The sequence below is a fragment of the Schistocerca cancellata genome, chromosome 2 (genome assembly GCF_023864275.1).
Source record: "Schistocerca cancellata isolate TAMUIC-IGC-003103 chromosome 2, iqSchCanc2.1, whole genome shotgun sequence".
NCBI lineage: Eukaryota > Metazoa > Arthropoda > Insecta > Orthoptera > Acrididae > Schistocerca > Schistocerca cancellata.
In genome coordinates, this window is record NC_064627.1 from 1,052,192,215 (window position 1) to 1,052,219,783 (window position 27,569).

The 27,569-nt window shown below is 38.8% G+C and overlaps 1 protein-coding gene across 1 annotated transcript in view; it reads right to left on the minus strand.

Annotated features, from left to right (window-relative positions):
- Positions 1-2,716: 2,716 nt before the first annotated feature.
- Positions 2,717-27,569, minus strand: part of LOC126163040 (esterase E4-like) — a 167,318-nt gene continuing 142,465 nt past the window's right edge. Inside the window, exons 8-10 of the mRNA XM_049919915.1 lie at positions 26,710-26,857; positions 26,137-26,269; positions 2,717-4,204 (exon numbers count right to left, since the gene is read on the minus strand). Of these exons, the coding sequence (XP_049775872.1) occupies positions 3,955-4,204; positions 26,137-26,269; positions 26,710-26,857 (531 nt within the window). The 3' untranslated portion in view covers positions 2,717-3,954. The remainder of the gene's footprint in view (positions 4,205-26,136; positions 26,270-26,709; positions 26,858-27,569) is intronic.

Below are 27,569 nucleotides of genomic sequence, written 5' to 3' on the forward strand. Positions count from 1 at the left end.
TACTTAAGACTGGAAATATCCCAAACAAATGGAAGGAGTCGAAGATAATAGCTATCTTGAAGCTTGGAGAGGACAAGAGAGATCCCAAGAACTACGGACCTATCTCTCTGCTGTGTGTGATGCGCAAACTTCTTGAGAAAATTGGTCAGTTATTTGCTACAAAGGTTGGTGATCTGCAAATGCCAGGCATTTTATGATTATCTTGTTTGCACACATTTTTCCTAGTTGATTTCCTTTTACTTTTTCTTCCCATTGTTTCATAATTTTGTCCAAGACAATGTTGAATAAAAGCAGTGAGAGACTATGTCCTTGTATGACCCCTGTATGTATCTCAAATGGGCCTGAGATTTCTCCCACAGATTTTATTTTGGGTGTGATATCTGTTGTATGAGTGTCTTAGTTTTTCTGTCTGTTCCATATTCTTTTAATATGTCAAAGAGAATCTGCCAGGTCTATGGAGTCATAGGCCTTCTTAAAGTCCATGAATATGACTACAGTGTTGTTTGTCTGTCTGATCTTGAGGAGCATTTGCCGGTTCCATATTTGTTCAATACAGGACCTTCATTTTCTCAAGCTTGCTTGGTATTTGCCTATCTTTTATCAGCTTTTGGTTAGATTCTGTTGAGTAATGCCATGGAGAGAATTTTGTGGGTGACCGGTAATAATGAGATACCTCTGTAATCATGACGGTCTGTCTTATTACCCTTTTTTTTTTTTTTTTTTTGAGTGGGTGAATCAGTGCACAGTGCCATTCCTGTGGAATTTTCTCTGTATTCCATGTTTCTATAAGGATTTCATGGATTTTCTTTGTGATGATTTGGTATTTGAGTTTACAGAACTTGGAAATAATGCCCTCTTTTCCTGGGGCTCTGTTGTGTTTTTAGATGTTTTATAATCTCTTCTACCTCTTTTACTGAAGGTGGCTTTGTATCTGGGTTTGGAACTGTTTTCATGTAGAGTAATTTTTCTTTAGGATTCTTGCAATTGAAGAATTTATCAAAATAATTCTTAATTATTTTGCAGTTTTCTGTAATATTTGTTTCCAGATATCCATCTGTTCTTTTGAAGCAGATATTTGGAGGCTGATAACCCTTTATATTTTCCCTGAAAATTCTGTAGAAATTTCTCTTGTTATTTATCTTGAAGTCTTCCTCAATTTCATTTAGTCTATTTTTGTCATATGTCCTTTTCACTCTTCTAATATCTTTCAAGGATTGTTTCTGGACATTGTAGAAATTGTAATTTATTATTTGATTGTTTTATACCTCTTCTCACTGTAGGAAATTCCTAAGCATTTTTAGCATATTTTGTACCTACAGAATGCTAAAATTTATATCTATGAGCCTCTGTAAGTACTGTCCCCATGTATAATTATGACTCATTCCGTATCCATGCAGTTCTCTTGCATAATGGATAAATGGAACATGAATAAATAAATAAATAAAAAATAAATAAATAAAAATCATAATAACAGACACATGTTCCAGTTCAGCACTGAGACTGAGTGGCTTATGTGCACTTGACAAGTCATCTTGTTTTGATCCCATAGTAGTTCTGTTAATGGCCTTTTTTGGGAACCTGTAATTAGATTACACTAATTTCTAATCTCATGTACGTTCTGAACCATCTATGCCTTTGCATTTTTTAGCTTTGCAAATGCTTTTGATGTGTACCTGTACTCCACATCAAAAGCAAACTGCATCTTTAAATGCACTTTAAAACATGAATGCTTGATATAACATCGAGTACACAAAGGGAGTCTTAATACTTCTTGTAATGAGGAGGCAAGTAACAGATGACTTTCTTCTCACCAAATGCTGGTGGCATGTAAACAATATTTTTGCTTGCTGCTCATTTCATAGGTCCCTTGACAAGAGGTGCCTCATAGTATGTGGAGACTTTTCCTTCCTCATGCCTGTGTACCTACCTAGTGGGACACTGCATGCAATGTGAATATTACCAGTTCCTCTGTGCTATCCTTAACACATCTGCTAATGACAGGTCCTGTTGCCTTAGCATTTGTGATCTTATCCTATTGTTGGAGGCTAATCTAATCACAATATCTCAGACAAGGGCCTATGGATAGTACTGCTGACACAGGATTTTCAGGTTGAAATTTGCAATGACAACTGTAGTTTTGAAGACTGATAATAAATTATTGATATGGTTGATCAGGTCTCATCTTATGCTGGTTGAATTCTAATGTAGCTGTCACTACATGAATTTTCATAGTGCAAAATTCAGATAACACTTCGCAAACATGCGAAAATGAAAACATATTGGACACAACTTGCTAGGCAACTGTACTACTTTCTTTTCAAGACACCAATAACACAACAACCTTGGGAAATTGTAACTGTTGCTGCAGTATCTGACATTACACTTCCCACTCATACAAGTGAGATAATGGAAAGTGGCAAAGATTTTGGGAACAGGCCTAAGATGTATAAAAACAAAAGGTTTCTTACAAACCACAGTCTAGTTAGTGCAACAGTCTGAGACAGTGACAGAATAAAAATCTTCCTAGAATGAGTGCAAATACAGGTAATGTGAAAAATCAGGTGCTCTGATGTCCTAAGAGCCTCAATGGAACTACAATCTTTGACCTGAAGATCAAGGTAATGTGTAGGGAACATTGTAATATACACAGAGAGAAAAAAGAAAACCTGCAGAATGACACATTAATTTTCAGAATTTTATATTCAGTAAATTTATTACATTTAGTTATAACTAAATGGTAACAGTAATCTCATTTATGATAGCTAACTGTTTATACTGCCTGTTACTTTTGCATATAATGTTCACAAAATCAGCAAGCCTGTTTCACAATATTTTCTTTTTTCTTTAATATAAGCAGTGGGCACTGATTCTTTTTCTTTGGCTTCACCATCACAGACACTCTCCTGGAGTCCTCTGATATTCTTCTTAAAAATTATGAGCATTGAATGTAGAAAAATTGTGAAGAAATTGAATTTACTGAAAAAATTAGTCACAAATATTTAATTTCAAGCATTGTATAATAGATCTCTCAATATTGAGAGACTAGATTCAGCAAGAAAAATACAGAATATTTAAATTTGTCCTGTTCCACATACATATTAATACTTGAATGTTATCATAACAAGTCAACTAGCTTGCCACAGGGCAATGAAAACAGAAATTAAAGAAATGTCAGATGCTCTGAGCTCCCTGTGACTTCTGCACACTTCTACCCAGAGCCAGTGTCCAGAAATAGGTGGCCATTAAGTTAACTTAACAAAAAATGATAAAACAAATTAAGAGTGTAACTGATAGTAAGTCAGTGGTTACACTAGGTATATAGAAACTGACAATGTAAAGACATTAGATAAATGAATCCAATTAAAAAAAGTACAAACCTCATCCTGACATATTTTTCGCTCATTATAAGTATCATATAAAAGTTGCAGGCCATCTTCACAATTTAGCTCTTAGCTATTATTTACTTTCTAAATTTAATAGAAAACTATACTGAATCCTGAAAGAAATGTGTGCTGAAATAATTTCTAATGAGAGTCACATTTTTAACAGTATAATCACCATTTTATTACTGCAGATCATACACACATGTACAGTGTCACCTTGCAGTTGGCACACAATTTCAGTTTCTATGGTCATTTCAAGTCTATACATTTGATGCTGCTTCTCCTTGTGTCACCACACAGTAAGTGCTCTCTTAATGCAGCAACAAACATCACAAGTTCCCTCTACCAAAATTAGTATGACATGCTTTCAAACTGGGCTTCCTTCCATTTAGTATCAGTACTTATAAAACTTCACAAATTATCTGAAATTTTCTACAGTTATTGCTACAGTCTGACAGAGAAGATAGCATGAACTTTCTCAAACATCATTTAAAACTGTAAAACATCTCATTAACAATCCACTTTCAAGAGAACTGTATTGTACGTCTTGCTGCAGATTTAAGGAAGTGAGCTATTTAATGAAACACCAAAGAACTAAAACTAAAAGAACTTGTTGCACTGTTAGTCCTGTTTCTTTTGTGGTGCCAGAGGTGATATTTTGATGGAGTGGGAACAATCTGTCCCACAACTGCATCCTGTCTTTGTAGTAAAAGCCTTGTTTCATCATCAGGTCTGAGCCTATCTCCAGGTATGCTGGGCTTGAAAGGTTTAGTGGCTGCCAGTCTATGTTAATCAGGTCATTCTTCTCTGATGTTGGATTTCTGCAACAAATTAAACAGATGACCCTTTGTAATATGAAATCTATTCTTTGTTTCGTGTATACTCACAAATCAAACGACAATGAAATCTCAGATTATAAAAAAAAAAAAAAAAATCAGGTATGAACATTTACGAGCAACAAGTATCACATCTTATTAGTGACTAATGAATTATGAGACAAAACTGCTGGCCACTAATTACTTTCTGGAGGTGAAACATGCAGTACTGCTAACAGACACATAGGGAAATATAAGGGAAAGCGAGGCACAAGAGAGAATTGGACCTACAGTACTCTCTCCGAAATTTTCCCCTTGACCTTCACTTTATTTGTCATCATTAGTGGTGGGTCCCTCTCATCCTGGTGTGTGGGTAATCTATGCTTCATTTTTATGCTTCCCTGACCTCTCCCTCTGATCTAATTTTGGAAGGAACTGTTTGTTCTGAAAGCTAGAGACTGTACCATTTCATTTTTACTTTTCTATGCATTTATTGGTAGTATTACACTTTTCACACCCTGCTCAACACCCAAAGACTGTGGTCATGTGTGTGTGAGTTGCATTTGCTTGAGTATATGTGTGTATGTTGTCTATTTCTGAAGATGACCTGTTGGTCTAAAGCTTACTTTCTGATAGTCTTTTTGTTGTGCCTGTCTGTGACTCAGCATCTGCACTAGCAACTATGCTTTTCATAGCATTGTCATATTCCATTGTGGATTTTCCATTATTTGAATTTTCCATGTGTTGTGATGACATTAAAAGCCATAAAGCTTTGGAAAACACTTGCCAGCAGTTCTGTCTCATAATTTATTTACAAAATAATTTACCTGGATAGATAAAAAATCTACTCACAAAGCAGTGGCACAACACACACATAAAAGACGTTTGTAAATGGCAAGCTTTTGGAGTCAGTGGCTCCTACTTCAGGCAAAAGGTTTGAAGGGAAAGGAAGAAGGGTGAAGGAGAAGAACTATAGAGGTCTAGGAAAAGGGGTAGATTTCAGGAAAGTCACCCAGAACTGTGGGTCGGGGAGACTTACTGCATGGGTAAGTTTATTTGTTTTATCACCCAAATTTTTCATATATTGATGCCACTAACACATACAAAGTGTTTAGTGGTGGGGGATAATAATCTACTGAAATACACAAATAACACAACCAGTCACTTTCATTTTTCTTACCACTACACATTCTGGAGGACTTGTAACCCAAGGAGATAGCTCTTCAGACACTGACTCCAAAATGACATAAGTTAACAATACTTCTGGCAGGAGGAATTGAGCCAGGGGGATCAGTTATTGATACTAAGAAGAAATTGATCTGCTATGGAATTACCACACAATACAGCACTCATACTGCCTGAGCTGATCCCAGGGAACAGAAGAGACTGATTTAAAAAGAACTGCTGGATGGAGCGAGCAGTTTGTGGCTTGATTAGAAGCTTCTGTACCTTTGACTAGAGCTCTACTTGAGTGTTTTGGTGGTGTGTGGGTGTTGAGATCTGAATTGGGATATTTACCCAAGTTTTAGTTTTGGAGACACTACATGGGACCTCTTTGTTCATGGAATACATTGAAGAACATACATCTACATCTACATCTACATGGATACTCTGCAAATCACATTTAAGTGCCTGGCAGAGGGTTCATCGAACCACCTTCACGATTCTCAATTATTCCAATCTCATATTGCGTGCGGAAAGAATGAACACCTATATCTTTCCGTACGAGCTCTAACTTCTTTTACTTATCCACACAACAACCAACCCACATTGCCAACTTATTAGAGAAACAATGCATGGATACCAACTGTGCTCTTACATTATCAGTTACATATTGTTTCTGTTTACTATGATCTTTTTGGTTCAAATGGCTCTGAGCACTATGCGACTTAACTTCTGAGGTCATCAGTCACCTAGAACTTAGAACTAATTAAACCTAACTAACCTAAGGACATCACACATCCATACCCGAGGCAGGATTCGAACCTGCAACCGTAGCTGTCGCTCCGTTCCAGACTGTAGCGCCTAGAACCGCACGGCCACTCCGGCCGGCTTATGATCTTTTTATATCTTAAAGAAAATAATATGTTATTATCTTGCTATTTAGTGAGATAATAACATATTGTGTTGTTTAAGATTTAAAATCACAGTCTCTGAAAATATACCTATTAAACAAGCAAAAGGCTTAGATTTCAATTAAACATCAGCTTTTCTTCCAGTCTTTTAAAAGCAATACTTTGAAGAGATTTAGTTATAATGTCAGCAAGTTGCTCTTGAGTTGGACAGTACTGTATGTTGAATGAACCATGATTCAATTCATCACTGATGAAATGATACTTCATATCAATATGCCTGCTTCTTCTTGATATTTGACATGATTTTATCATTGCTATTGCACTTTGGTTATCCACACAGTGTCATTTTCATATTTTTATTCAGCAATTCTTCTATGAAAGTGAGGGTCAAACTTTGCTTGCATACGTGAAGCTTAAAATACTCTACACATGACCTTTGGTTGTAGCTACATAAGCAACAGTGATCTGGCAGTCAGAACTACCTTGACAGTAAGATATCTTGACAGTAATACATATGAAATCAAATTTACATCTAAACAGCTTTTCTCAGAGACACAAGACAAAGAATATTGGACCTAGTCTCTGAATATGACAGCTCAATTCAAAAAGATCCAGCAGATCATAAGGTGAGATTCTCTCTGAGATCTTGAGAGAAAAGAATATGGACATTGCCATTAGACAAGAAAATCATATAAACAGTGTAAATATTCTTCTATAGAGAGGCAGAATAGCTGAATATGGCACCCGTGGTGCAACATACCATCATACCTATGGCTGTGCTACTTATATTCACCGTAATATATAAAACATTTGTTTATTGAGTGTAAATATTGAAAATGACATCCAGCATATAACTATAAAAGTTGATGAGATAACAGTAGCAAAGGTATACCTGCCACCACAAGTCCAGCAACCACCTGAAGTTTACTTTCACTCCCTCACCCAGCTATCTATATAAGCAATTATAACAGCTTGCAAAGTGGAAATAGAATACCAGTGATCAGAATGGTATTGCACTTGAAGAATGGGCTGAAGAAAATAGTCTAAGGCTCATTTTTTATGCAAAAGATAAGGCTTGTAACAAAGCAGGTTGACACCCACCATCCTAATGTGTATGCACTCTTATTTCATGTATTGAAGTCTACATAAAATTTTCCTTAACTTTCTTTATAAAAAAGATTCTGATGTAAAAGTTGCTACATTAAGTACATAGTATACATAGTATGCATATTATCAAAATGATAGTAACAGATCCCCCCACAAAACTCTATTATTCAAATCATTCAGTTAGATATTCTGACTGCTGTGAGATAATTGGTTTTGTCCAAAATGATGGCAATTAAAAGTTATTGCAATTATAAAAATTCATTTTTATTACCATAGGAAAAATCTTGTGGGGTGAAAAATGAAATGATGCTATGGCATTTATTGATCAGGATATCCCTTTCGGGGTTTGGCCGCCGTATTGCAAGTCTCTTTAGCTGATGCCACTTCGGTGACTTGCGTGTCTGTGATGACGAAAATGGCGATGAAGGACACACAACACCCAGTCTCCTGCTGGGAATCAAACCTGGGCCCCCTTGCGTGGTAGGCAGTAATGCTACTGCTGTGCTATGGAGGCAGACATCTTGTGAGATAATAGGTATATTCAGAAGGAAAGACCACTTTACATTTACATCTACATGATTACTACAACATGCCCTTAGTTCTTGCCACTCTCCTGGCCTTAATTTATGTTAATCCTTCTGTCTCAGCATTTATTCTCAGTAAATACTCCTTTCTTCACTATATTTTAGTCTTCTACATCTTTCATTTTCTGACTTGTCTATTTTTTGCTGTTCCCCCTCCCACATCTGCTACATACACTGCACCTAGTTTTTCATTCTTATTCTCTCATGCACAATATTTTAATGGTAATCTCTGTCTTGCATATTAGCCTGTCTTCCACGTTTAAGCTCTCAGGTTTTCAAATCTCATCTTGTACATTCCCCAACAATCAGTCTTTCCTTCTCATCCTGTCCAGTAAGTCTCCCCTGACCTGGGTGACTTTTCTAAACTGAGCCCCTTACCCTAAACCTCTCCAGTTCTTTTCATTCACCCCTTTTCCTTCCCCTTCAACTCTTCAGCTCTTCAGCCAGAAGAAGGAGTCACTGGCTCCAAAAGCTTGTAAAAGTCAAATCCTTTTGTTTGTGTGTGTGTGTGTGTGTGTGTGTGTGTGTGTGTGTGTGTGTGTGTGTGTGTGTTTGTGTGTGCACGCCACTGCTTGGTGAGTAGATCTTTTTTCTATCCATTTACATTACATGATTACTCTGCAGTTTTCAATTAAGTGTATGGCAGAAGGTTCATCAAACCACCTTTATGCTACTTTAAAATTAAAGAACTAATCTTCCCCTTTTCAATAATGTTTTTACATTACCACAAACTTAATTAGCTTAAAAGCTTTTGTTAGTTACAGATTTCACCTGATCCAAAATTTCTGTGCCAGTTATAGCCAAACTACTGTAAAGTTCTGACATCTGTTGATATACTTTTGATCACCTAATTTTTCTGGGTCAATTGATGTTAATATTAACGAGCAAGTGTCCTTAATTAAAAATTACTATATTTTAAGTAACTAAATTTTAATGTGCAAGATGGATTCCATGGTCAGAAACCTGGGATCCCCAACAGCATGAGCATAAATTAATACTGCATTGATGCTGCTCAAGAGAAATAATATACAAATGAAATATGACAGAGTCAATGCCAATGGAAGATGAACTTTCCTACCTATAAAATTTATAAATCATTACAAATTAAAGAAGTTGAACAATATTAGGGTGAGCCTCTATAAGGCTAAAGCTTGCACCATTTCAATCAGTATTACTTTAGTTTTTGCTCAGGCTTGTTACCAGGTGCATACAGTGCCAATCTCGCCTCAGTTTTTGCTCTGTTTAGCTTCAGGATGCAGTTCTAAAAAATTCAGATTTACTTAATCAAGACTGAGCGGGTATACTTTGTAGACAAAATCTGTATCCATTAAAATGCATGGTTTTGATTTAGCTGAGAAATGGTATCGTGTAAAGCTTGAGATAAGCTCAGTCGAAATTTTTGCAAAGAACCTAATGGCATTGCGAAAAGACAGGCTAAACGTAGTTGGTGGTGGCATGTTTGTTGCTGTTAGAAGTAGTTTATCTTGTCGTGAAATTGAAATAGGTAGTTCCTGTGAGTTAGTATGGGCAGAGGTCATTGTTGGCAACCGGAATAAAATAATAATTGGAACCTTTTACCAACCTCGCAATTCAGATGATACAGTTGCTGAAAGGTTCAAAGAAAACTTGAGTTTGATTTCAAACATGTACCCGACTCATACGATTATAGTTGGCCTTGACTTTAATTTACCCTCAATATGTTGGCAAAAATACATGTTTAATTCCAGAGGTACGCATAAAACATCATCTGAAATTGTGCTAAGCGCATTCTCTGAAAAGTATTTCGAGCAGTTACTTCATGATCCTACATGGATAGTAAACAGTTTTGAAAACACACTTGACCTCTTAGCAACAAATAATCCTGAGTTAATAATGAGCATCAAAATGGATACAGGGATTAGTGAACACAGGGTTGTTCTAGCGAGACAATATTGTAATCCTCAAATCCTCCAAAAATAAACAAAAAATATACCTCTTCAAAAAAGCAAATAAAAATTCACTTGACACCTTCCTGACAGACAATCTCCACTCCTTCCAAATTAATGATATAAGTGTAGACCAGATGTGGCTTGAATTCAGAGAAATAGTATCGGCAGCAATTGAGAGATTTATACCAAATAAATTAACAAACGCTGGAGCTGATCCTCCTTGGTACACAAAACCGGTCAGAACACTGTTGCAGAAACAATGAAACAAACATGCCAAATTTAAACAAATGCAAAATCCCCAAGATTGGCGATTTTTTACAGGAGCTTGAAATTTAGCGTGGATTTCAATGCGAGATGGTTATAACAGTTTCCACAATGAAACTTTTTCTTGAAACCTGGCAGAAAATTCAAATAGATTCTGGTTTTATGTGAAGTATGTTAGCGGCAAGAAATAATCAATGCCTTCTCTGTGCAATAGCAATGGAGATACTATTGAAGACAGTGCTACCAAAGCAGAATTACTAAACACAGCCTTCCAAAATGCCTTCACAAAAGAAGACAAAGTAAATATTCCAGAATTCGAATCAAGAACAGCTGCCAACATGAGTAACGTAGAAGTAAATATCCTTGGAGTAGTGAAGCAACTTAAATAAATTAATAAAAGTACATCTTCTGGTCCAGACTGTATACCAATTAGGTTCCTTTCAGAGTATGCTGATGCATTAGCTCCATACTTGAAATCATATACAATCATTTGCTCAACAAAAGATCCTTACCCAAAGACTGGAAATTTGCACAGGTCACACCAATATTCAAGAAAAGTAGTAGGAGTAATCCACTTAATGACAAGCCCATATCATTAATGTCAATATCCAGCAGGATTCTGGAACATATATTATGTTCGAACATTATGAATTACCTCAAAGAAAATGGTCTATTGACACAGTCAACATGGGTTTAAAAAACATTGTTCTAGTGAAAGACAATTAGCTCTTTATTTGCATGCTACTGACAAGGGATTTCAGATTGATTCCATATTTATGGATTTCCAGAAGGCTTTTGACACTGTATCACACAAGCGGCTTATAGTGAAATTGCGTGCTTATGGAATAATGTCTCATTTATGTGACTGTATTTGTGACTTCCTGTCAGAGAGGTTACAGTTCATAGTAATTGATGGAAAGTCATCAAGTAAAACAGAAGTGATTTCAGGTGTTCCCCAAGGTAGTGTTATAGGCCCTTTCCTGTTCCTTATCTATATAAACAATTTGGGAGACAGCTGCCTTACATTGTTTGCAGATGACGCTTTCGTTTATCGACTAATAAAATCATCAGAAAATCAAAACAAACTGCAAAATGATTTAGGAAAGATATCTGAATGGTGCAAAAATTGGCAGTTGACCCTAAATAATGAAAAGTGTGAGGTCATCCATGTGAAAAAGGAATCCGCTAAACTTCAGTTACACGATAAATCAGTCAAATATAAAGGCTGTAAATTCAACTAAATACGTACCTAGGAAATACAATTATGAACAACTTAAATTGGAAGGAACACATAGAAAATGTTGCGGGGAAGGCTAATCAAAGACTGTATTTTATTGGTAGGACACTTCGAAAATGTAACAGATCTACTAATGAGGCTGCCTACACTATGCTTGTCCGTCCTATTTTAGAATACTGCTGTGCAGTGTGGGATCCTTACCAGATAGGATATCAAAAAAGTTCAAAGAAGGGAAGCACGTCTTGTATTACTGAAAAATATGGGAGAGAGTGTCACTGAAATGATACAGGATTTGGATTTGACGCCATTAAAAAAAGGTGTTTTTCCCTGCGATGGAAGCTTTTCATGAAATTCCATAAGCCAGTTTTCTTCTCTGAATGCGAAAATATTTTGTTGACACCAACCTACTTAGGGAGAAATGATCACCATGATAAAATAAGGGAAATCAGAACTCGTACGGAAAGATATAGGTGTTTGTTCTTTCTGCACGCTATACAAGATTGGGATAATAGAGAATTGTGAAGGTGGTTCAATGAACCCTCTGCCAGGCACATAAATGTGATTTTGAGAGTATCCATGTAGATGTAGAAACACAAACAAACACACAAAATTCTAGCTTTCGCAACCAACGGTTGCCTCGTCAGGAAAGAGGGAAGGAGAGGGAAAGACGAAAGGATTTGGGTTTTAAGGGAGAGGGTAAGGAGTCATTCCAATCCCGGGAGCGGAAAGACTTACCTTAGGGAAAAAAAAGGACAGGTATACACTCGCACACACACACATATCCATCCGCATATACACAGACACAAGCAGACATTTGTAAAGGCCCAAACTCTTTGCCTTTACAAATGTCTGCTTGTGTCTGTGTATATGCGGATGGATATGTGTGTGTGTGCAAGTGTATACCTGTCCTTTTTTTTCCCTAAGGTAAGTCTTTCCGCTCCCGGGATTGGAATGACTCCTTACCCTCTCCCTTAAAACCCAAATCCTTTCGTCTTTCCCTCTCCTTCCCTCTTTCCTGATGAGGCAACCGTTGGTTGCGAAAGCTAGAATTTTGTGTGTTTGTTTGTGTTTGTGGTTGTGTTTGTTTGTGTGTCTATTGACCTGCCAGCGCTTTTGTTTGGTAAGTCTCATCATCTTTCTTTTTAGATATATTTTTTCCATGTGAAATGTTTCCCTCTATTATATTCATGTAGATGTAGATGTAGATGTAGATGTGTACCATATTTACTAAACTGTATGTGAAGTGACCTTTGATCACTTCATCTTTACTTTGTGCTCTTTTACTTTCTGATGAGGTAAGAACTATTATGCTCCACATATGTCTATACTAACTACCTGTAAACATTAGAGGCTGTAAGAGACTTGGTCATCAATGGTAGAATATTAAAGACATGATTAAAAATTGGTAAACTTTCAACTGTGTACTTAAATATAAACTTATGGCTATCCATTTTAAGGACAGATCCTACATCAGTGTTTTCTGGTGGTGACCTGGCAAAACTGTGCAGTTACTAGACTTGTTCCACAATGGGTAGGTTTAGTTATGTGACAGGCTCCATTCAGATCTGTGGCTGTAACAGAGACTACAACCCACACCTCTGCTTCTTAACACAAAACTATCAAAACCAGCCCCTAAATGTATCCAGAATATTTCTAGTTGATTTTTCAAACAGCTCACACTGACCAGGCAGGTACAAAATAGGGTGCCAGATTCCAGTTATTCAAACCATTTGTAGACCATGATAGAACTTTCAAAGGGCAAACTAGGGAACATTATCTTAAGAACTTGATATAATAATCAGAAGGATATGAGTTTCACATGCAAATTATGACAGATTTGATGGTGTTATATCTCGACTGTAAAAAGAATGTGTACCAAGGGGTTACCATAAGGAGATGCAAAGACTGAATGAATCAAGAAGAGAGAAATGGATCAAAACAACAACTGAATTGGATTTTAAAAAGTCAAGCCATCACTCTGAAACTTGTTGAAGAAGTTCAGTGGAAGGAGCTCACCATCTCAAATACATTACTCAATCACACCATAACTACTTAAATCTCAAAACTCCCATGAAATAAAAAGCGTACTCAAAAAATAAAAAAAGGAGCTTAGTAACATTTGGCAGAAACACTTGTCAAAACACAATTATCTCAGGACTTCACACTAGAAGAACGAAAAACAGCTCTCCAGGACGTAAGGACAGGACAGATTTTGCTGGGATACATTCTAAATTTCAAACTCTCTGTGGGAAGAAGAGGACTGAGGTATGGCTGATCAAATTTTTTACATCAATAATAAAATCAGGATGTATACCAAAAGCTTTCAAAACTGCTAAACTTATTATTGTACTGAATCCAAGAAAACCTTTAGATAAAGTAAAAAGGTGTCATCCAACAGCATTTCTCAGCTGTTGATACAAACTTTTATTGACTTCTATTAAACAGGATAAGCACAGGAATCCGGGAAACAGATTTCAGACCAAAAAACAGCTGCACGGACTTGGTTCTAAACCTAACTACATGCATACCTACATCAAAGACGGATTTCAGAAACAACTGAAGATATCTGTAGTCTTTGTCAACTTGACCTGGTGCTTATTATACATTGTGGAAGGAAGGGCTTGTTCGTAAGCCAATCAGAGTCACCCTCTGCCAAAACACAATGAGATTAATTAATAATGTGCTCTCAGACTGGCACTTGAGTGTAGTTCAGGGTAATATCACAATCAAAGAAAGGAAATTAAATAATGGACTACATCTTGGGGTCAGTATTATCCCTCCAACTTGTCAACCTTCTGACATACCTGAAACAAGTGGAAAGAAGTTTTGGATATATGGTACTAAAATCTAACACTTGTGTTTCAGCAAACGGAGTTAAAAAGTTTTGGAAACATTCCAACTTATGACTTCAACAAACTAGTTTCATCATGTTGAGACTCAGACACAGACTTTATAAAACTGAAGTCGGCAGTTTCTACTTAATAACAGAGCAGCAGACTACAAACTGGAGGTCCGTGAAAGACACAGTGCTTTCCAATCAGAATCACTCACATTATATAGGAATGACTCTTGATAGTACACTGTTTATCTAGAAGCATCCCAAAAAGGCTTCTCAGAAATTAAGCAGACCAAACAACCTTAAGCCGAAACTCTACATTACTAACTGGGGAGCATCAGCAGATACAATTCAAATTTCTGTGCACAGCTTAGTTTTTTATATGGCTGGATATTGGGCTCTGGTGTGGCTCAACAGACCTCACATACATAAGACAGACACTCAGCCCAATACAAACATTTCTGGGCATGTAAAAACTACTCCACTACACTGGCTTCCAACACTCAGCCACTTAGTCCCTCCTGTCTTAAAGACAAGAAGTCCCGTTGGAAGAATATTTCACAATAATGAATAATATTCAAATTCCCATCCATGAAGATATTCCAGGGTTGACAACAAACTGACTTTATTCCATAAATCCAACCCTGCGACTGGCCCAGCAGCTTACTGATAGCAGTTTCACTATTGACAGCAAATGGCATGAAATCTGGAATACAAATGCTCCACCTGAAGTGCGACATCTTACTGGAAGTCTACAGAGAGCCAAGGGCTTTGAACTCCCACAGCATGAGTGTAAGAATATAAATTACATACAAACAGGACACAGAGTTATAATACCAGAAAGTATTTATGTCAGGGAGGGGAAAGAAGAAGAATAAACTAATGGAATATTTGTGCTCAGCACATTGACTTTGTACAGTAAACACAGAGAAACAAATATAAACTATTTTTTGCTATGTAGGTTGGTTGGTTGGTTTTGGGAGAGGACCAAACAGCGAGGTCATCGGTCCTATCAAATTAGGGAAGGATGAGGAAGGAAATAGGCCATGCCCTCTCAAAGGAACCAGCCTGGCATTTGCCTGAAGTGATTTGAAATCACGGAAAACCTAAATCAGGATGGCTGGACACTGCTTTGAATCATCCTCCCAAATGCAAGTCCAGTGTGCTAGACATTGCGCTACCATGCTTGGTGTGTAATGTAGGGTAATTGTTATAACGTCAAGTTTAACAAATATATTTCAGAATGACACAACACATATAAGTCTCAGAGTAAGTTGACAAGCAAGACATGTGTACACGTTAGCATTCGAATGAGCACTGAGTCCCAGTCTAACGGCCGCTGCTCGGCTGGCCGCTTGGGTGGCGCAGCTGCTGCATGGCTGGCAGACAGCGCCACACGTAGAGGACATGCGTAATTGCGCGGCGGCGCTTTGATTGATCAGCGAGTCACAATACTTTTCCCCCCTTTGAAATTGTTGCACTGGTCTTGATGGAGGTGTCCTGGAGATGGCTAACGTCCATAGGCGTTGTTTGACTCGCCGTAAAGTCTCGAGGAGGAGGCTTTCCGTACGGACGGAAGTGTCCCCGATGATAACGGGTCAAGATGACAGGAGACGTAGGGGTTGAATCTGTTGGGGCCCCCTGCGCCAATCTGCCCGTTGCGGCAAGTCCAGTTGATGTGACAGGAGACATGGGCGATGTGTCGGCGTCCGTTGGAGGGGGAGGCGAGTAGATTTGCTCTGACAGAGGATGGTCATCCAGTTCCTTCATGGGCATGTCTCCTGGTGGCGTCCATTCTTGTGCTGGCATCACGATGACGGTGAGAGGGCTGTGTTGTGAGTATTGAGAGATGCGAAGATCCCGAGCGTCAGGTAGGGCCAGAAGTGGTGTAGCGGCATTCGGAACAGGCGTTGCTGGCACACGAGGCCGAAGCTGGTCCGAATGATGCACTGCAACACCCGTGTCCATCTGGATTTCATACAGGCGTCTGCCACGGTGTCTTAAGATGAGGCCCGGGCTCCATTTTGGCCGCCTGCCATATCCCCATACCCAGACGAAGTCGTCGGCAGTGAACCGGCCAAGGGAAGGCACCTGCGGTCGAGAGGTGGGAGGCCGCAGAAGATGAAGTGGCGTGCAGGGCTGTTGGCCATGTAAGAGCTCAGCCGGGTTGTGGTCGCCCATGGGGGTGATACGTTAAGATGCCAGAAACTGGAGAAGCACATCATCAGTAGCAGAAGAAGTCAGAAGTTTCCGCATCTGAGCCTTAAATGTGAAGAGTAGTGGGGAGGCCTTCCAAAGAAAAAATGCGGGCAAGAGCATTGGTGGTTGCCGCGGTGGTAGGTGACGTGCAACAGACAATGAAAGGAAAGGCGTCAATTACAAGGAGCCAATAAGTAGCTAAAAAGGGTCCCGCAAAGTCAGCATGAATGCGCTCCCAGGGCTTCTCAGGCGAAGGCCACAGTGACAAAGATGACTTCGGGGCAGTGGCCTGTGACGCACAAGGGCCGCAGGCAGTGACCATGTGTGCTATTTCAGAGTCGATGCCAGGCCAGTACACATAATGGCACGCCAGAGATTTTGTGCGAGACACACCCCAGTGCCCTTGGTGAAGGAGGCGCAAGACCAAAGCACGCAAAGATGCAGGTACCACGACATGTGGCGAAGCATTGTCAGTGGAGAGGCGGATAACACCATCCCTAGCCGTGAGGCGGTAGCGCAAAGCGTAGTAGTTCCGCAACGGATCAGAAGTCTTAGCGGACGGGCGATCTGGCCAACCCTTCTGAATACAGCGTGAAACCCGGGAGAGGGTAGGGTCAGAACCCGTAGCAGCCGCCAGCCTGTCCCCAGTGATGGGGAACCGGTCCACAACCCGCTGCTCAGCAACATCCAGGTGGAAACACAAAAGTTTGTCCCTATCGAATGCCTGATCGGGACCCATGGGAAGGCGAGACAGAGCATCAGCATTTGTATGTTGAGCCGTTGACTGGAAATGAATCTCATAATAGAAACGAGACAAGTAAAGAGCCCAACGCTGGAGGCGGTGTGCAGTCTTGTTGGGAAGTGACGTTGATGGATGAAACAAGGAAACAAGTGGTTTGTGATCCATAACAAGATGAAATTTTGAGCCATAGAGAAAAACACCAAACTTATGAAGAGCATAAATAATGGCCAAAGCTTCTTTTTCAATTTGAGAATACTTTTGTTGGGCATCGATGAGCATTTTGGAGGCATAAGCAATGGGTTGTTCTGAACCGTCAGAAAAACGGTGTGCAAGGACTGCACCGACCCCATATTGAGAGGCATCTGTGGCAAGAACAAGATGTTGGCCAGGTCGATAAGTAGCCAGTCACGGGGCCTGTTTCAGCATAGTCTTCAATTTCTGGAAAGCCGCATCGCATGACACAGACCAGTGAAAAGGCACGTTTTTATGCAACAGGCGATGCAACAGCTGAGCCACCGAAGCCACAGACGGTAAAAACTTGTGACAGTATGCTATTTTCCCCAAGAAGGCCTGCAGTTCCTTAACAGATGTAGGGCGAGGAAGGGCATCGATCACAGCGACAGTTTGCTTTAGTGGACGAATACCATCCCGAGAGAGTTGAAACCCCAAGTACGTGATAGATGCCTGAAAAAATTGTGATTTCTGAAGATTACACTTAAGACCGGCAGTCTGTAAGACATGAAAAAGTGTGCGGAGATTTTGAAGATGTTCTTCAGTGGTGGAGCCAGTGACAACAATGTCGTCCATGTAATTGATACACCCAGGGACAGGGAGCAATAATTGTTCCAAGAATCGCTGAAAGAGAGCAGGGGCACTAGCAACCCCGAATGGCAAGCGTTGGTATTGATAGAGGCCGAAAGGCGTGTTAAGGACCAGAAACTGCCGGGAAGCAGTGTCGAGAGGAAGTTGATGATATGCTTCTGACAGGTCAATTTTAGAAAAATACTGGCCTCCAGCAAGTTTAGTGAACAGTTCTTCAGGATGGGGCATAGGGTAAGTGTCGATGAGGCATTGAGCATTTACAGTGGCTTTGAAATCGCCACAGAGACGAATATCACCATTTGGCTTAGCAACGACAATGACAGAAGAGGACCACTCACTGGAAGTGACAGGAAGCAAGACCCCTGAAGTAGTGAGATGATCGAACTCCCATTTTACCCGATCACGAAGGGCCACAGGAATGGGTCGAGCCCGAAAAAACTTAGGCCGAGCAGTGGGTTTGAGCATGATATGAGCTTCAAAGTCGTTTGCACGGCCTAACCCAGGAGAAAAAAGGGACGAAAATGTCGTTGACAAGGAAACCAGTTGAGCATAAGGAATAGCATCAGAGACAATATTGACAGAGTCATCTATGGAGAACCCAAAAACGCGAAAGGCATCGAAACCAAAAAGATTTTCTGCATTGCTCTGGTCGACCACAAATATGCGAACAGTGTAAACGATGGATTTGTAAGATACCTCAGTATTAAACTGTCCCAAGAGAGAAATCTTCTGTTTATTGTATGTCCGTAATTGCTGAGTGACAGGTGACAGGAGTGGAGAACCCAACTGAAGATACGTCTGAGAATTAATTATGGTGGCAGCAGAACCGGTATCCACTTGCATGCGAACATCTCAACCAAGGATTTGGACAGTGAGGAATAACCTCCCTGAAAGGGAAGAAGTGCAACTGACAGACAACACAGAATCAGAATCAGCGACATGTTCATGAACATCATGTATGCGGTCGGATTTGCAAACCGAAGACACATGACCTTTCTTTTTGCAATTGTGACACACAGCCCAACGTTGGGAACAATCCTCGCATGAATGTTTCGTAAAACACCGCGGACATGAAGGAAGTTGCCGGGGGTTTTGCTGCAGTTTCTTAGCGGGTTGTTTACGGCTAGGCCGAGGCTGCACGTGGGAGCGCACTGTGGCCACATTGGCAAGCGGGGACATGCTACACGCGTCGTCAACAGCGCACAGAGGTTGTATTTCCCCGACATCACCCCACGCCTCTATTTGCACCCCAGCGGCGCGAGAAATTTCAAAAGACTGCGTAATGGAGAGAACTTCATCTAGAGTCGGATTCGCCAACTGAAGGGCATGTTGCCGAACTTCTTTGTCGGGCACCCACCGGATAATAGCATCCTGTACCATGGAATCGGCATAGGATTCTTTGTGAACGTCAGTAACAAATTGACACTTTCGACTGAGGCCGTGAAGTTCAGCAGCCCAAGCACGATAGGATTGATGTGGCTGTTTTTGAAAATGATAAAAGGCAACACAAGAGGCTACCACATGCGTTTGCTTTTGAAAATAGACAGACAGAAGTGAGCAAATTTCAGCAAAGTACAAAGATGCAGGGTCCTTCAAAGGAGCCAATTGCGACAACAACCGATACATTTGTTCGTCCGTGACATGAAATGCCAAGAAGTGCTGTCGAAGACGTTTTTCATAATCAGACCAGTCTTCCGCAGTTTCGTCATAAGGAGGAAAAGGAGGTGCAGTCAACGACGAGAAACGCCCCGCATTTGATGCCGCGACGAAATTGCGAATCGCCGCTGTTAGAAGCGATTGCTGTTCAAGGAGATTTTGCAATAGTTGCTCGACAGTAGCCATGGAACCCTGTGGGTCAACGGTGAAAAGGAAAAATCCACTACCTCGTCGCTAATTGTTATAACGTGAAGTTTAACAAATATATTTCAGAACGACACAACACATATAAGCCACAGAGTAAGTTGACAAGCAAGACATGTCTACATGTTAGCATTTGAATGAGCACTGAGTCCCAGTCTAGCAGCCGCTGCTCGGCTGGCCGCTTAGGTGGCACAGCTGCTGCATGGCTGGCAGACAGCGCCACACGTAGAGGACGCGCGTAATTGCGCGGTGGCGCTTTGAATGATCGGCGAGTCACAACAGTAATCAATCTTAGTGAAGATTAAATGTGTGTGTCAGGGCAAACTAAATTAAGATGTCATGTACATCTTTGAGCAAACATCATCCGACACTCATTTAGACTTTCAGCTTTGCAGTGCTTGAGATTGTTGCTACCAAGGCAAAACTATGCTATGGAGGAAAGATTATAAGAATTACATCAGTATAGCTACATATGGTGCCCTACCAGGTGAGGAACTGTCCCACCAAGGTATAATTACAACTTGGATATGTTGAGGCTTGTTTCACCCTAAACAATTAAAAAGGACAGTGAAACAACGGAAAATCCAGATTTATGTACAGTGGTAAAAAGCTATTGGACAGTGAACTATATTTTTGTGGGGTATAAACAAGCTAAGACCATGTTTAGACAGAAAATATGCCAGTGCATAGAAAGTAGTTGGGACACTGCAAATTATGTTATGTGAAACACAACATCAAGCATATCTAAACCCACATCTACATAGATGCTCTGCAAGCCATTGTACGGTGCGTGACAGAGCCTATCCTGTACCACTACTTGTCATTTGCTTTCCTGTTTCACTCACAAATAGAGCAAGAGGAAAACAACTGTCTGTATGCCTCCATATGAGCCCCAATTTCTCATATCTTATCTTCATGGTTCTTACACGCAATGTATGTTGGTTGCAGTACAATCGTTCAGCAGTCAGCTTCAAATGCTGGTTCTCTAAATTTTCTCAATAGCATTTCTTGAAAAGACTGTTGCCTTCCCTCCAGGGATTCCCGTTTGAGTTCCCAAAGCAACTCCATAACACTTACATGTTGTTTGATCCTACTGGTAACAAATCTAGCAGCCTGTCTCTGAATTGCTTCCATGTCTTCCACCAATCTGACCTGGTATGGATCCCAAATACTCAAAAAGTACTCAAGAATAGGTTACACCAGCATCCTATATGCAGTCTCCTTTACAGATGAACGACTCTTTCCTTAAATTCTCCCAATTAACCAAAGCCAAATATTTGTCTTCCCTACCACAGTTCTCACATGCTTGTTCCATCTCATATCACTTTGCAACGTTATGCCCAAATATTGAAACAACTTGACTGTGTCAAGCAGGACACTAGTAATACTGTATCCAAACCCTACAGGTTTCATCTTCCTACTCATCTGCATTAACTTACATTTTTCCACATTCAGGGCTAGCTGCTATTTATCAAACCAACTGGAAATTTTGTCTAAGTCATCTTGTATCTTCGTACAGTCACTCAACTTCAACACGTTACTGTAAACCATGGCATCATCAGCAAACAACCATGGATTGCTGCCCGCCCTGTCAGCCAAATCATTTTTGTATATAGATAACAACAGTGGTCCTGTCACTCTTCCATGGGGCACTCCTGATGATACCCTTCTCTCTGATGAACACACTGCTGTCGAGGACAACATACTGGGGTCTATTAATCAAGAAGTCTTTTGAGTCACTCACATATCTGTGAATTTATTCCATATGCTCCAACTTTGTAACTTTGAAGGTCTATCCTTTTACCTTTCTTTATACTGAAGTTACTTGCAATTTTTTCCATTTGCTTGGGACTTTGCACTGGTTGAGCGACCTGGTGATTTATTTGCTTTCAAATTCTTCAGTTGTTTCTCTATGCCAGGTATGCATATTACTATGTCGTTCATATGGGAGAGTGTCCAATGGTCAAATGATGGTATGTTTGTATGATTCTTTAGTGTAAACAATTTCTTGATGGTGAAATTTAAAACTTCAGCTTTCGTTTTGCTATTTTCAACTGTCACACCAGCCAGGTCAACAAGGGACTGAATGAAAGCCTTAGACCCACTTGTATGACCAGAATTTTCTTTGGTTCTCTGTCAGATCTGTTGCTAAGGTGTGACAGTAGTAGTTGGTCCCCTCCCCCAAATCAACCAAACGACCAACAAATACGGTTTTTGTTCTTTTGAAACATCTATATTGACTGAAGTAACGTCTAGTTTTGTGTATGGCACTTCCAAGGAAGCATGAACTGAAATATTAATATATCAATAAATTATTGAATATACATGGTAGCATACCTAGTTTTTCATGCAGTGCAAATTTGATGTTTATATTTTGATGCTGATGATCTTGCAATAAGTGAAAAGTATCATGAATATTCTGACAGAATTTAACATTAGTAAGATAGTAATTTTGGGAAATACTACATAATACTTTGAACATTTTACTGACATTTGACTTTGATTCAGTAAAGTTAATATGTGCTTTGAGCAAATGTACAAGCTAGTATGAAACAATTTCTATCCCCTTCACTGGAGTGGACATGTAGTGTATTGTAATGTACAAAGTGTATGGGAAGATTCTCCATTTCTTATGAAGAGATGCTCTGTGGAGATAGTACCACTTTACACTAACAGATGGTGCTGGCTGTATGAACTTCATGTTAGTCTAAATTACTTAATGAATCATAGTGAACATATCACTACAGCCATTTGTCAGCTGGTGGAAACTTTTGTTGTGGTGGTGCACTTCTAAGCAGATCATTCTCACAAATTTAACATTCCTGTAATATGTAGGTTGATGAAAATTTGTCATTAAATATTTTTTTATGTTTCCTTATATTCTCACCTAATGAAAGAACAAAAAGAAAATAATGTAATCTCCAAATTTTAATCAGGGACATAAAAAAGACAGTGTTGCAATGATTTTTTTCAATTTAATGGATTCATACAGTATATTAATTTTTACCTTTGTTTGTACATAGGTCTGTGCTTATTTATCTTTTCATCTTTTTTAAGGCCATCTTTAAAAAACTGACATTAATCACATACAAGCTCATGCTGAGATACAAGGCTTCCATGCCAATGGGATGTCTAACACCAAAATTATTCAGACATTGGGTGTTGATTAAAAAATTGTTAGAGTTTGGGTTAATAGAGGTGACTGTAACGTTAGTGACAGCAACAGGGTTGGAAAACCAACAAAACAAGCGACTGAAGATAGTGGTGGCATTTGTAGCTGTGGAAAAACTGAACTGCACCATCAGTGGTGATTATTATTGAGAAAGTATTGTTCCTGTCAGTGGTCAAGCCGTCCAGAATAGTCTTTTCCCAAATCCACACAATACTGTTCTTATGCTAGAGGGAGAACAGCCCACACAGCTAAATAAGCAGTAGTGTTTCTTAAGAGAATGTTTCCTATTGGTCTGGAAACAGTCCAAACCTAAACTCTATAGAGCACCTATGGGTCAGACTACAGGATGCAGTCTTCAAAGAACCTCATCCACAAGGCAGGGACCAAATTATTTCATGTGTTCTGGAGAAATGGAACTCAGTCACTCTTGAGGAGACAGCAGTGCTCGCAGAGAGTTTTGGCAGATGAATTGAATATTGTCTTCATAATCAGGAATGCCATAAAAAATACTGAAAAAGTAACAAACTGTCCAAAATATTCATTCAAATGTAAAAATGTGTTTTTGCAAAAAAATAAAAAGTAATAATAATAAAATAAAATCTGCATGATCAAAATATTCTAAAAACACTTGAGATTTCATTTGGAAGTAAGGGCCAACATCTAAATGTAAATTATGTTCCCAGTAAACAAATAATTCAAGTTTATATGTGAATGTAATGCACCACCCAGTCTTATGCACATTTCAGTTTTGGATACAGCATAAAGGCACTATGCATATTAGATTTATCTAAATAAAGCAATTTATTTCATTTATCGTTAGGTTTTTATATGCTACTTAATGCTGTGGTTATGTGCACTTACATTTTAATTTATTCCTTAGTTGCATAAGTTTTGGTTGTATTATTTTGTTATACTTTTACCCCATCCTGAGATCTAACTCAGGGTATGCATGTCCCTAGCTGACAAGCTCCAGTTCTGGCATGATGTCTGGACCTGCTGTTTAATTTCCTTATACTATATTTGTACAGGCACTATGAGCCACTTGCAAGCATTTATGAGCTCTTTTTGCATTAATGCCTTTTTTATTGTATTACGTACAGTTCTTGTATTTTTAGGACTACAGTAATATGTTGCATACACCTATCTATTTTTGATGCTTACTAATAATGCAATAATTGTATGTACCATATTTTTATCTTTAAATTTTAAACTTTTATTTCTTGAATATTAATATTCTTCTCTAATTTGTATTTATTTGTGGTACATTTTTCTGTACAGTCTTCTGAAGAAGGGCACTAGATGCCTGAAACTAGTAAAGGAATAAATTTTTTTTGTGCAACTGGTTGCTGATTCATGGAGCTGTGTTCTATCTTTGCAGTTAAATGAAAGACAGCTTGTTTTTTTTTTTCGTACATATTTTGCTTCTTTTATTGATGAAACACCCTCCCTGGTGATTTCCAATGTTGTCAGTCCATGTGTGTTGTTCTGGAGATGTGTTTACTTGGTTCCCATACTCCAGATGGCTGATGTTGTGTTGTGTTGCATTATTTTTCTATATTTTTGTCCACCTCTACCTCCACCATTCCTTCTCATATATTTACCATCACCTGAGAAATGTGCATCATAGTGAGTCACTATTTCTTGTTCTTGTTTTTCTGATGAGTAGAATATGCTACTCCATGTCACTGATTGCAGGTATCTAAAGTTGTGCTTGGATTTTGGATGTCTGAATGATTTGAATCACCCAGTGATCTTCTTTCATAGTTCACTGCACATGCCAAGTCCAATTTCTTTTGCATGTCAAATACAATAAACTGCCTATCAATGAATGATACAGAAAGTCCGACATCTCTCTATTGATTGCTTCAACTTCTCCTTGTGATGAAACTAGAGTCGTTACACTATTTGATTTTTCCATTCTGCATCTTTTCACCACTTTTTAGCATATTTTTCTTGATGAATAAAGACATCATCTTCCATTCTTTTGATTTCAATTCCAAAACACGTTGTTGGTTCTTCATCAGCTGTAGTCTCAAATTGTTCTTCAGTTTGTGCAGAAGATTTTTCATTTTGACAGATGCTTTCTCTAAACAGAATCCCATCATCAACTTGTACAGCAAGATACATTTTTTCTCATGCATGATGTCTCCACATGATGCCTGAAGAGTTAACACTGGTATGTCACTCCAAAAATTTAGAAGACAGACCTTGATCTATCACTGAAAATGATGCTTTGCCATTTGTCAGCAGTCTGTGTTTCATGGGGTATGGCACCACTTAAAATGCAGCTGTTTGTGCTGTAAAGGAATAGCCCATGCATGGGATGGTGATCTGGTAACCTGGCTTTACCTAGTCTCTGATCAAAGGTGTGGCACATCATAGAGTATTGCAGTGAGTGCATTACTTTGACTTAGATAATAGGCACAGAGGTTATGGCAGCATGAATTACTTTGTGCACCATGCACTGATCCTCCATTAATGTGTTCAAATTTGATCAACCAAAACCATGATGTCACATGTGGTTTCGTTCTAGTTTTCCCATTCAGCCCAACATCGTGCCACTGTCACATCCGGACACCACACATACACCGGCTGGCGATATGCAGAGCTACAATGATGCCCTTTCAAACTCTGTCAAATGTGAGTAATGTTGTCACACAAGCACAGATTTCTCCATGGTCCCTCACAATGTTCACCAACTGTTTGCCATAGAGCACACCCATTACATACTTTGTAATGTCTGATAACATGTCCATGTTATGACAACAGTAATACCATCTGGAAAGCATTCTGAAGATCGCGAACTGTTGCAACTCTCATGATACACACATATTTGATGATATCTATGTGTATGAAATTAGGACTTTATTGGACCATTCCTTCCAGGTGCTAAACTTCTCTCTCTCTCTCTCTCTCTCTCTCTCTCTCTCTCTCTCTCTTTGTATGTGTGTGTGTGTGTGTGTGTGTGTGTGTGTTTGTGTGTGTGTGTGTGTGTGTGTGTGTGTGTTGTTTCTGTTAGGTTCTATACACCTACGCCAGGTAACCATTATTTGAAATTAGTAATTATTAGTAGTATTTAATATACACTGCAGATGAATTCACATGAACTTACCCATTTTTAACAAAATTTGCCCACATTTTTGTCAATTTTTTGACTGTTTGATATTCAGGATCAGTCTTTAAGAAATTTGGAAACATTGCTGAGATGAAGAATAAATAAATCAGGTCATCCTGGTGCAGAACACCTGTGAAAATGAATAAAAATTAATAATATTAGCTATAAATAACACATGAATATTATGTAAGCTGAGAATATAATTAAACAATTAAGATGTCAAGATATTACACAGAAATTTATGCAAATAATAACTATATCTTGAAAATGGTTGTCTCCATTGACATGGAAATTTAGTAACATTCCCTTGTAGACCATGTCTCTGCTCACCAAAGCCATATCTGACACAGACATCAGAGCATTGCACTTCTCAACTGTAGGTTCAATTTTCATCATAGTAGCTATTTCTTACTATTAAATTTCTGCTTGGTCATTGCAGACATCTGTCATCATGCGTCTATCCTTGCAACTTCTTTCTTTTAATTTTAACATCCTTTTTAAAACTGCTCTTTATATGAATTGCCACATACTGAAAGAAAGTAAAGTTAGAAACAATGAGTGTGGACTTACCAAGAGGTGTCAAGGTTCCTGGTTTGTATGCCCAGCTGTACCTGCCTTGGTAAGTGAACTGGTAATAATAAACAGGCTCAGTGTTCTGCTGAGATACCAGCTTGGCTACACGCTCCACTGGGAATATTACAGCAATGTCGGAATAGACCTATAAAGAGAAGCTGAAAGTACATGAAATTCAAAGAACACACTAATTTTAATACAATCAAATGAAGATTAATCTTTTGGAAATGCAGCTCCTGTAGCACAAAGACTGGAAAAAGATAAATTAGTAGTATTGTTACCAATCATAAACTTATAGTAATTTAAAATATTCATAGAAACATGCACCTGATTTTATGTGTTAACAGACTACAGACGGTTCAAGAACCATCTTCTCACACAAGTGAAATAGCACTTGGTGCCCCCCCCTCCCTCCCCCCCTTTCAGACATTACCTGCCTTTCCTTGGGATATTCACAAGAAATTTAAAAATAAGTTTAAGCCTACTGATCATGCAAATGAGTTTTTTTTCCTTTAAAAATAAGTACTACACAGAGTTCCTCTCTGACTGAAGTAAATTCTGGGATACTGTTCCGTTGCAAAATATTAAAATAAGAAACAGTTAACCTTCATTTAAGATAATTGATGAAATCTTTAAAAGCTTTTAATGGAAGCAAGAAGAACTAAATCTGTTGTATTGTTCTCACTTAAATAAAAATATGCTCTCTATTGAACTGAGTGAGAAGAATGAAAATATAATATCTCTCTTGTTTTTTTAATTGTAATAACAGAACTTTTTAATTACATAATTTACAAATTACTTCACTTTCGATTGGAAGAAGTGGGACAGAAATACAAAAAATATTGTCTAATTTAAAC